This window comes from Mytilus edulis, chromosome 8 (genome assembly GCF_963676685.1).
Source record: "Mytilus edulis chromosome 8, xbMytEdul2.2, whole genome shotgun sequence".
NCBI classification, from domain to species: Eukaryota; Metazoa; Mollusca; class Bivalvia; order Mytilida; family Mytilidae; genus Mytilus; species Mytilus edulis.
This window is the reverse complement of record NC_092351.1, coordinates 88,397,646-88,409,789: the sequence shown is the minus strand read 5'-3', so window position 1 is coordinate 88,409,789 and position 12,144 is coordinate 88,397,646. Positions and strand designations below refer to the sequence as shown.

The window sequence follows — 12,144 nt, the reverse complement described above, 5'->3', positions numbered from 1 at the left end:
TTGTGTCGGTTATAAAACCAGCTATTATCCACATTATTCTACATGAAAAAATGCCTGTACCAAGTCAGAAATATGTCAGTTGTTATCCATTCGTTTGATGTGTTTGAGCTTTGGAATTTGCCATTTGATTAGGCACTTTTCGTTTTGATTTTTTTCTCGGAGTCCAGTAATTTTGTAATGTTACGTTTAACCCTGGTGTGTCATCTTTGTCGACTTATTAGATTTGCTCACAAATAATAATTCACAGCTGTAAGCACACGATTTTTATTATGAGTAAGACAACAGTGACGTGTTAATAAAGTAGAGCAGGAACAACTGAACGCTTTCGAGCACATGATTATTACTACAGTTTGTAGTTGGAGATCGTGCACACAATCTAACGTGAAGTTTATTGATTGTTATGTGAGGCTATTTTTTTCAGGTCCGTCTCAAACTTTGATATGATTGTTTTATGGCTGAACTAGTTTCTTTTGATTTTCATGCTAAAAGTCTTAAAAACATAAAAACACACTTACAATATTGAACTAATTGTATTCATCTGTTGTTATGACACTATGATACCTTTAATAGCTTACTTCTTGTATGCGGTATGGATGATACTTATTATTCAAGGCCGTGTGTTGACCTGTATTTTTTTACTTTCTAAAAAGTAAAATCACAAAAAAACTCCAAGGAAAATTCAAAAATGAAAGTCCCCAATCAAATGGCAAAAAAGTTCAAACACATCAAAAGAATGCATAACAACTGTCATATTCCTGACGTGGTACAGGCATTTTCTTATGTAGAAAATGGTGGATTGAACCTGGTTTTATAGCTAGCTAAACCTCTCACTTGTATGACAGTCTGAGCCTTTATGTCTCTTATTGAAGGTTGTCTCATTCAATTATACCACATCTATTTATTTCTATAAGTAATGATGTTGGTACAACGTGTCGCATTTTGAAGCTGTTTTATGATTTAATTATACTATAGTAATCAACCTACCAGATCAATATTAACGTATACAATTTTCTGACGTCAGACACACAAATCAATGGATGTGTTTGTAGATAGATGTTTTTGTGTTCTGTTAAATTGTTCCTTTTAAAGTTGTTATACGATTAGGACTGATGTACCCATATTTTGATTATTTTATTTATTGTGTCGGTTTAGTTAACGCATCAATGTAAATATAACGGAATTTGATGAGACTGTCATCAAAGTCAGAGGGTTAGCGCTATAAAACCAGGTTTAATCCACCATTTTCTACATTCGAAAATGCCTGTACCAAGTCAGGAATATGACAGTTCTTGTCCATTCGTTTTTGATGCGTTTTGTTATTTGATTTTGCCATGTGATTAAGGACTTTCCGAATTGATTTTCCTCTTAAGTTCAGTATTTTTGTGATTTTACTTTTTATCACAGTGACTATAATTCAAAACCAGTCAGGACAGTATGCTAAATAATCCCAATTAATCTAAGACATCTAAGGATGTTTGTAAAAGTATAGCTAAGTATATAAACATGTGTTTTTTTACTTAGAATATAAGTATGAATTATTTTGTTTGCTGCTTATAATATAAAATGATTACTTATATTTTTACACTAGAGTTACTCCCCTTGGAACACATATACTTTGATACTTGTGGTGTATTCATTTTAGTTAAGATTGTTTAAATGTTATTCTTTGTTGTATCTATGCTATCAATGATTATGTTCATAATTGAGCTTTCTTTAATAAAATATTTCGTATTTCGTATTTCGTATTTCTAATTCAGACTAACCTATTTTAATATACCTAATTTATTGAAATTAAATTTAACCATTGATTTGGTTTAAAAAGTCACCATATTAATCAACAATGATCTGTTTTGAATTGTTATAACGATAACCATAAAAACATTGAGATATAAGAAAGACGACGTAATTAAAATAGAACAAAAGTAAAGCGGTCGAATAGTGAATTGGGAGATTGTATAGAGTTTCTATTGGATAACCCAAATCTTCCGGACCTGCCATTAATGATATTTCTTGAGCATTTTAAAAAGGAAGTAAAAATGTACAATTTCAACACAAAACTTGACGATATTTGCATAATTTTATAAACAAAGGGAGACAAAAAATGGTGTGTATTATACATATTTTAAGGTTAATTAAAACGTTTTTGGCAAACATAGACGTGACCAACAAATAACATCGGTAGACCACTGTTACTTTAACTAACACTCATAATTGTTTTTGGTTCTAGGCATGTTTATTCCATTTTTTTTTATATAAGGCAATGCTGCAAAATTAGGTTTATAACAGTCGTTTTCAATTTGTTTAATGTGTTTGAGCTTTTGTTTTCGTAATTTGGTAAAAGACTATTTGTTTTGTATTTTCCTTAGAGTTCGGTATTTTTATTAATTTACTTTTCATTATGAATTAATTCTAACATGTTTATTACTGTTGCCGCTAGTTCGTTATTCTTATTCATGTCACTGTACAAAATACTGAGATTTCTATTGTTGATTGCCTTATTGTCTCGTTATCTACCAACGTAAGAAGAAACAAAAAAGAAATTCAGAATCAATAACTTATGTTACTGGGTATGGATTCGTACCCTGCCTTCCCCTGTATGGATATGACATGATTCCTTCAGATTGTTTGAATACTCCAGATGAGTTTAAAAACTTTAAACGTTGTATCTTATTTAGGGAGCTACCATTTGATTTTTATGGGGGGGGGGGGGCCTAGGATGAAAAATGTCCTGCATTTTTTTTTAGCTGTAATCTCTGTCCTGCCTTTTTATTTTTCACTCTGTTCGGTCCTGCCTTTTTTTTTTTTTTTTAGTTTATCCTGACTTTTTTTTACCTAAATTGTCGTCCTGACTTTTTTTTTTTGCAAGTGTCTCATCCTGCCTTTTTTTTTTACTCAAAACTCCTGTCCTGCCTATTTTTTTTTTTTAATTTCCTCCTAGCCCCCCCCCCCCCCCCCCCCCCATAAAAATCAAATGGTAGCTCCCTTATCACCAGATTTTCATTGTCGTGGTTTTGTTTTGATCGCATCGTTTGTATCTTATCGTTTGTGCAATTACTCAATCCATTTTTTCGAAGTACAAAACTAAATGTTTTTAATACATACATTTCCGTATAATGATTTCACATCATTAAAACGGAATTTCAAGTATCAACACTATGTATATTTGTCGGGACAAATCTATATGTTTATTATCGGAGATTTGTTGATTTTAATTTAAGACAAATCTAACAACATTTTCTCCGATTGAATTTGCTATTTATACAATCAACCGATTTTGAATGACTTCAATCAGTTATCTATCTTAAAGAGATAAATGCATTAATTTTCAAGTTTCAATTGTAGTTTAACGAACTGATGTTGTATTTTATGAGACATAACCCTACCATTTAGTAGTAAATAGTCTTTATTTTACGATCGAACCCTGCTCCCCTTAAGACCCCAGAAAGAAGTTCAATGAGGACGACGGAGGAAAGTAATCAGGATCTATTTTGACAAAACACTGAATATCATAAGTGAATTTTAAAATTCAATCTTTTTATTGTTTATATATTAAATACATCAGTAACCATATTAACCTTAATCAGATCAAATTCCTTCTTGTTTGCAAACCAAAAACGAAAGAAGAAGTATAAACACAGTACGATAACGACGGGAATTTCTTGTTGAATGAGGTAAAACTATAGGTTAACTTTACATTAAATAACTAGTTTTCAGATTTAAAAATGTGAATAAGCATATGTAAATTTCACAATTTTAAAATTTATCTATGAACTCTTATTAAACTTTTTAAATGAGTTTGTCAGACAGGTTTGTATCATGGACCTCTTTTTAATTGCGATGTTACTGATTTGTTTATAAAGCTAACTTATTGCTTAAGCTTACTTTACTTAATTTGATGCGTTGTTGATATATGTTTATATGAATATTTTTAATAAATTGATTTTATTTTAGGGGGTGGATTGTGTATGTGACGACTTTCTACTATTATTTAGACTATATTCTTATCATATACATCGTAAATGTTTTCTTCTTAGAGACTAAACAATTTGTTTGTTTTCTATCATTTAATCATTATGCACTTCTTTAACATGTCTAAATATTATGTCGCACAAAAAAAATGACCGTTAAAATGAGTAATTATGATAAACATAATATGGAAAATACATCAGTTTTCTACAAAATACATATCAAGCATGAATTACATGTATATCAAAATTGTCCAAAAATTGTGCACAGAAAAACAAAACATCATTTATTCATTTTTTTAAGGATAACGGTTAACCAAGGGTGCAATTTATGTATACCTCGTTCACGAATATTGGCTAGCTATAAAGCCAGGTTTAATCCAACATTTTCTACATAAGAAAATGCCTCTTTCAAGTCAGGAATATGACAGTTATTATCCATTCGTTTGATGTGTCAGGGCTTTTGATTTTGCAATTTGATAAGAGACTTTCCGTTTTGAGATTTTCTCGGAGTTCAGTATTTTTTTGTGATTTTTACTTTTGTATATATAAATCATTTGAAGTTCGGTTAATCCATTTTCAATGATATAGGGATCCAAATTCAAATGTGTGGAACTATACAATAAGTAAGGATGAATCTTCAAAATTAATACAGAACGGAATCTTTTGTTTAGTTCTTAAATGTACAAAAGTTAAAAAAAATCTATAATCTGTCATTAGGGTACCTTAAGTAACGTATGGGTACAGTGTTTCAAAATATTACAGACGAGGATTCCAGCAGGAGGCACTCCCTACCAAAATAGAGAAACTGTCATTTGTTTGGTAAATAGCAATTCAACATCATTTTCGTTTCGCTCTAATTGGCAAAGTTCTTACTGTTGTGCACCCTCTAACTTAAAATCCAGGATCTGCAAAATGCAACTTTTTGATATATCAAAAACAAAACAAAAATGACATAAATGTTGCATTCCGATAACTTTACACCCTTCCTTTCTCTCTAACTTCTTTTATGGCAGTGGTATTGTCTGTCCTTGAATGTACACATATTTGTCATTGATAAACCCCTTTGTATCTTGCCAATTATTTTTGTATAAATAGCTCGATATATGTATATGAACAAGTTTAAGTGTAGTATAAAACCTCTTATGCATACCATTGTTTACATTTAGAGATAAAATTTATAAATAAATCTACATCAACTGTCAAAGTTTGTAATGTTATATGCGATTGTTATCATAATATACCGAGTTATTACTTGCAAAACTTGTTAACATATAGTTTGATAAACGTCAAGCTGCCAATATTTCATACAGTCGGGATTTAAATCAACAGATTGGTATATCGCTTATTTTGATGTTAGATCTTTAACAGATATCTAGATCTGCTAGGATCATATGAGACTTTACTTACTAACTGATTGAAATCTTTCATTTTGCATTAATCCTTATCTTTATGGCACGCCGTTATTATATTTATTCAATTTCGAGATATCTTATTTATAAACTAATTGAGATATCTTAATAGCAAAATGAGATATCTTATATATTAATTGAGATATCTGATTTATTAAATAACATATTTTATATATTAAATAAGATATCTTATTAAAATGTTTATAAAGATATCTTATTAAATATATAAGATATCTTATTTAAAATATAAGCTATCTCTATTAATTTATAAGATATCTTATTAACTATATAAGATATCGTTTATATAGTTAATAATAGAGATATCTTATTTACTTAATAAGATATCTCCATAAGTTAATAAGATATCTCTATTAGTTTATAAGATATCTCTATTAATTAATAAGATATCTCTATTAATTTATAAGATATCTCTATTAATTAATAAGATATCTTATAAAGTATGTATTTAAAAGATATCTTTATAAAGAAGTAAGATATCTTATATACTTTATAAGATATCTTATTAATTAATAGAGATATCTTATCAACTTATAGAGATATCTTATAAACTAATAGAGATATCTTATAAACTTTTAGAGATATCTTATTAACTTATAGAGATATCTTATTAACTTATAGAGATATCTTATAAACTAATAGAGATATCTTATAAACTTTTAGAGATATCTTATTAACTTATAGAGATATCTTATTTAATTGGTTATAAAGATATCTTATTTAATATATAAGATATCTCCATAAGTTAATAAGATATCTCTATTAGTTTATAAGATATCTCTATTAATTAATAAGATATCTTATAAAGTATGTATTTAAAAGATATATTTATATCTAGAAGTAAGATATCTTATATACTTTATAAGATATCTTATTAATTAATAGAGATATCTTATTAACTTATAGAGATATCTTATAAACTAATAGAGATATCTTATTTACTTTCAAATTAAATAAGATATCTTATAAAAATTAAAGATATCTTAATACTTAATAAGATATCTTGTTAAATAAATAAGATATCTTCAAATTTGAATAAATATAAAAACGGCGTGCCATATATCTTGGTGTAAATAAGATATACAACCAATATAATTATAGATTATTTATGTTTTTTTAAACGAGATGAGAATGAGAAAATGCATCGAGTTTAAAAAAAACATAAATAATCTATTTATCGCTATTATTTGTATTTTCGAATATCATTTAATTTAAATTTCAGTAAAAAAAAGTATCTTATACGATTATAATGCATTTTCTTTTGTGGTACTATTTTTTTTGGCGTAGGCTTATTTGATATATATATATATGTAGTCGCTCAGTTAGTTCATTCATTTGAAAAAAGATGTCTCATCTGACCATCCAAGGATTTGTATAGTTATAAATCCTTGGACCATCCGGCGTGTTCAAATATGGCTAAAACCATTTTCACTGTTGATAAGCTGTAATTTTGTGTTTCTACGTATCAAAATGAAGTGAACGGTTGAATATTATATTATGTATTTTCAAAGCAGACGAAGAAATATACATGCATGAAGAAATGTACATGCAGACAGACCTACGATGATTTGAAGTAGACTTATGTAAAAAAAAGGATTTTTTTTATTTGTTTATAACAGGATTTGATTACTTTTATTAACTTCCAATAAATTATTTAAAGGCAAAATTCACGGTAAAATATTAAAACGAGAAATCATCTTTTATTGTTGACATTTCAGCGAAGTCATCCGATAACAGTTTTTTGTATAGTTCTGGCTAATCTTTTCTGATTGGCCGACACTCCAGTGCATGAATTAGATTAATACGCTGTTGCTAAGGACATTAGAAACAAGCGATAATTTTCATTCTCACTCTACACGAGTGATATGAAAATTATCACAAAAAACATCAAAGGAAAAATACAGATAATAGTGATAATTATGCATATACGTGACTAACAAAAATACTTACTTTTTTTTAACGTATTTAGCTATCATCTCATTGGTTTCGTTTTAACTTTCTTATTTTCGTCTATCGTGCTTACACGTTACGTGTATTAGAAGTCATCAGATACAATTTAATATAGAAAAGTATTTTTACTTATATTTCCATCTTCTAATTAAACCCTCAAATTGTATTACAGAATGTAAAAAATACAAACCAAATAAAAACCTTAAAACTGAAATATAAATTAAACTCTTTGATTATTGTGAAAAAGTATATTCGAAAAAGTAGATGCTAGTATAGTAAACTTCTTTTATATAAAACCGTATATATTTGAAATTAGACGTTATAGTATAAACCTTTTGAAAATAAGGATGAAAACGTCAATACCATAAACCAAGTCTTGTTTTTTGTATCTTTCCTTTTTTCAAAGATTAACAATTGATACACAATGTATCATTTGAAATAAAGATAAATAGTGCTTGAAAATAATGGAAAAGATGGGAGAACAAGTTACACATGGAAAATTACTTGTATGTGCTATAGACTTTGGAACAACCTTTTCCGGATATGCCTTTCAGTTAACGGCTGACTTCTTGAAGGAACCTACAAAAAACATTCACACAAACCAAGTATGGAATGCGGGAGTGGCAGCTTTAATGTCTCTGAAAACACCAACTTGTTTACTACTGGATAAAGAGAAAGAATTCGTTGCTTTTGGTTATGACGCTGAAACCCAGTACAGTGATTTGGCGTTGGATGACCTGCATCATGACTATTTGTTTTTTAGAAGGTTCAAGATGTTGCTTCATCGAAATCCGGTATGCAATATATATTTGTGTATTTATTTGATGGTGTGTCCATATCATATGTTCAGGTTTTTACAAATTTTGGTGATGATTGTGGGATGTCTAGGATACCATAAAGATTGATACCGATTTCATACAACTAGGTTTAAAAAACAATGATCATACCATTTTTGATTTTCATGACTTCAGTTAAGAGACATGCAGTAGTGGATATTATTAAATGTATATTAAAAAGCCTCAAAAATTAGAGTAACGAATAGTATAATAACTTTCAAATTGACCTTCTTTTCTTTCTTCCATATTAATTTCTATTTTTATCAAATTTTCGAGGTTTTGTTCGATTAATCAAAATTTGATAGTGCTATCCATTATTGTTTGCTATATTGATATTATGCGGATTTACATTCAAGATATTTTCAGTGGCGGATCCAGAAATTTTCATAAGAGGGGGCCCACTGACTGACGTAAAGGGGGGCCCGCTCCAGTCACGCTTCAGTGATTCCCTATATAAGCAACCAAATTTTTTCCCAAAAGGGGGGGGGCCGTGCCCCCTGGCCCCCCCTAAATCCGCCTCTGATTTTAACGATTTTATCTCAACTAAAAAAAAGAAAATCAGTTCTTATAGTAACCTACTGCCGTACAAGTACAATAAAGGTATACTGTATATTTGGTAATGTTAGAAGGTCCCTCTTTCATTATGCTTAACGAAAAGTTCATACATTTCATATATGTGAGATATTTGCAGAACGAGGCAAAATTACAATTAAAAATAGTTTGAAGTTTGTTAATTGATGTGATTTTTTTTTATTTTGGATAATAGGGACTGAATCGAGACACCAAGTTAGCGGCATCTAATGGTGTGGAAATTGCAGCTAAGACCATATTTGGTCATGGTATAAATTTTCTAAAGAACCATGCTTTGGAAAATTTCCGCCGTTGCGGTACCGAAGTTGAAGACTCTGAAGTTCAGTGGGTTATAACTGTTCCTGCAATATGGACAGACGCTGCCAAACAGTTTATGAGAGAAGCTGCACAAAAGGTATTACCGAAAAGAGAGGCGAAAGTAATTCAAAATGACATTCAAACGCACAAGTCGAAAATAAACTAACAACGCCATGGCTAAAAAAAGAAAAGACCAACAGACAAATAAAAGTACACAAAACACTGCATAGAAAACTAAAGACTGAGCATCAAGAACCCCACTAAAAACTTGGATGGTATCAGGTGCAGGCTCTTGAACGGTAAGCATATCCTGCTCCACATCAATCTGATGGTCAATCTCTTAATCGCCCCGTCCGAGTCTGAATGAAAAGATTGAACAAAGATTATCACACTCTTAAAATAACAATCTCTGGCGAAATTCCATTTTTGAAATACTTCGTATATTATAACAAACTTTTCGTAAATTCCTCATAAATAAATTATTAAGAAAATACTCTCTCATGCAAAGTTGACCTTAGATTAATTTGCCTATTTCAAGCTCCTTTTTGGTCCTTTTGGTCAAATACAATCAAACAAACAACAACAAACGAGACATGGTCGAGATAGTCGGACTTTGCACAGGCGCAAAATGTAGCGAGAATTAAATATAATACTTGTGTATGTGTAAGTATTTTTTTTATCTGCCAGTCTCATTAGCAGACATTCCACATAATATTTCATTTATATGACGTAAGAAGTATTTTAAATCTATTCAATTCTAGGCCGACATTTTCAACGACCAGTTAATAATAGCATTAGAACCGGAAGCTGCGTCATTGTTGTGTAGATACACCTCTGATGCATCTGGTAATGAGCTGTTTAAACCAGGGTCAAAGTATATGGTAATTGACTTAGGAGGTATGATTGAATGGTATTTTATTATTGTGCTGTAAGACAGAAAAATAAAAGGGAAAATGGGATAAACGTCAATGAGACAGCAACTCAACACAATCAAATCCAAATCAAAACGACACCAAATACGTAACAATAGCTTTTCGTCAATGAAAATTGGCACAAAGGAACAACATAGATTGATAAGCAACGGTTACCGTCTGCCATTTGTTTTATAACAATATGCTGCAGAACAAGTATAGTGATGCATTAAAGCTGTGTGAAAAATAAACTACTTGATTTACACAGATAACTATATTTTTTGTAACTCTATCTGATAGATTTTTCTAGAATATTTCTACTGTTCTCTAGGCTTTGAAGGAAATGCAAATGATTTTTTGTCAGTCAACCATTCTTATCCAACGTTGAACCCCTCTTTGTTTCTCGCTACTATTGCCAAGTATGCATCTAATATATAATAGAAAGGTTAATGCATTCATAGATATCAAACAAAACATTGTTCATCCTTTACTTCTTTCAAGCAATGTTCGCACAACTCATAGGAAAGAATTCAGTTCCTGAAAAGAAATTATTATCTTAAATAACAAATGTCTTTTTTCTAAATATCAAGGGACATCATTTGAAATGCATGGTAACTAAAAAAAAAAGGAAAGGCCATGTATTTAAAATTCCTTAAATTTTCTTCCCTAGGTGGCACTGCTGATATCACTATTCACCAAGTAGCAGACGATGGAACATTGAAAGAATTGCACAGTGCAAGTGGTGGCGCATGGGGTGGTATCAAAGTCGACCAAGCGTTTGAACAACTACTGATAGATATTGTCGAAGAAGATGTGTTTGCTGAGTTTCAGAAGAAGAATGCCTGTGACCATTTTGACATGGGTAGGGACTTTGAAGTTAAAAAGAGAACATTTAATGACAAGATGAAACATGCTGTAATCAAACTACCATCTTCCTTAATGGAGCATTATAAAACAATGAAAGGACGAACTATAAAGGAAGCAATAGAAGCGTCAATGTACGCTGATCGTGTTGCACAAACCGCCGACAAGTTGAAGATGGACCCTGATTTATTAAAAGGACTTTTTCGCGATCCATTAGAACACCTTGTTGAGCATATCAGAGAGATTCTAAACCAGCCTGTTGCTGCTGACACCAATATTTTATTGTTGGTCGGGGGCTTTTCGGAGTCACCAATCGTACAAGAAACTATCAAAACGAGATTTCCAAATCACAAGGTTATCGTACCACAAGATGCTGGTCTTGCAGTTTTGAAAGGAGCCGTGCTTTATGGTCATCGTCCAAAACTTATATCTGTAAGAGTCAATCAAGTGACTTACGGCATCGCAATCAGTCGATTGTTTAAGACAGGTGACCCAGATGAACTGAAGTTCACGTCTGGCAGTGCTGTATTGTGTCGTGACGTATTTCACAAGTTTGTGGAAAAGGGACAACCCATCAAAGAAGACGATGAACATTCTATGCCCTTCAGTGCCAAAGGCCAAAACAACAGGGTTCGTGTTTACGCATCAAACTCGAACAATCCGAAATATGTCACTGATGATGGCTGTAGATTGATTGGAGAAATGATGATCAACATAAGTTCGGAAATCACATCCGGAAACAATATTCAGGTCAAAATCGAGTTCGGTGGTACGGAATTGGTTATTGAAGCTAGAGAGATAAATACCGGCGATGTCTTTAGAGCACGATTTGACTTTCTTAGTGATAAATAATTCATGTTCTGGTTTTTAGAACATTTTTGCAGTTCAAACTGTTTATTTTACTATAAATATGTGTAAAAAATATCTTGTGTGGCATAAAGAATACAGAAGTGACTTAAAATATATAAAGATCATTAGAAATTAAAATAAAAGTTTAGTTTTTAGAAGAAAAAATGTGACAGAAGTAAATCCCGCTTACGGGAGATTATAGCTCTCCAAATGTTACAAGTGAGGAATCCCGTCCTCTTATCAACGGATGTGAGTGACCTACCAAATAAGACTTATCACCGAGTTTATACTTACATAAGCAACATCATGGGTGTCACGTGCACATGTGGAGAAGGATTATGCTTACACTTTCGGAGCAAATGAGATCACCCACGGTTTTAAATGGGGATCGTGTTGCTCAGTCTTTATGTTTTTTTTTTATGTTTTGCAGAGCTCCAGATAAGAATTCATA

At 30.9% G+C, this 12,144-nt stretch overlaps 1 protein-coding gene across 2 annotated transcripts; it reads left to right on the top strand.

The window, feature by feature from the left end:
• The first annotated feature begins 3,621 nt into the window (after positions 1–3,621).
• On the top strand, positions 3,622–11,825 carry LOC139486555 (heat shock 70 kDa protein 12A-like). Of its 2 annotated transcripts, XM_071271476.1 has the most exons (6): positions 3,631–3,671; positions 4,686–4,787; positions 7,752–8,139; positions 8,948–9,166; positions 9,831–9,966; positions 10,651–11,825. In XM_071271476.1, exons 3-6 carry the CDS (start codon positions 7,810–7,812, stop codon positions 11,694–11,696), a joined length of 1,731 nt encoding a protein of 576 aa, XP_071127577.1. In that variant the 5' UTR covers positions 3,631–3,671; positions 4,686–4,787; positions 7,752–7,809; the 3' UTR covers positions 11,697–11,825. The 2 variants fall into 2 exon arrangements, with proteins under 2 accessions (XP_071127576.1, XP_071127577.1); XM_071271475.1 differs by lacking the exon at positions 4,686–4,787 and having other exon boundaries at positions 3,622–3,671.
• Positions 11,826–12,144: the final 319 nt, after the last annotated feature.

What these genes read in the sequence shown, in the direction of transcription:
- LOC139486555 (XM_071271475.1), top strand. Translation starts at nt 7,810, where the DNA reads ATGGAAAAGATGGGAGAACAAGTTACACATGGAAAATTACTTGTATGT. An exon ending in TGAGAGAAGCTGCACAAAAG is followed by an intron (nt 9,167 to 9,830) that starts GTATTACCGAAA and finishes ATTCAATTCTAG; the next exon opens with GCCGACATTTTCAACGACCA. An exon ending in TATGGTAATTGACTTAGGAG is followed by an intron (nt 9,967 to 10,650) that starts GTATGATTGAAT and finishes TTTCTTCCCTAG; the next exon opens with GTGGCACTGCTGATATCACT.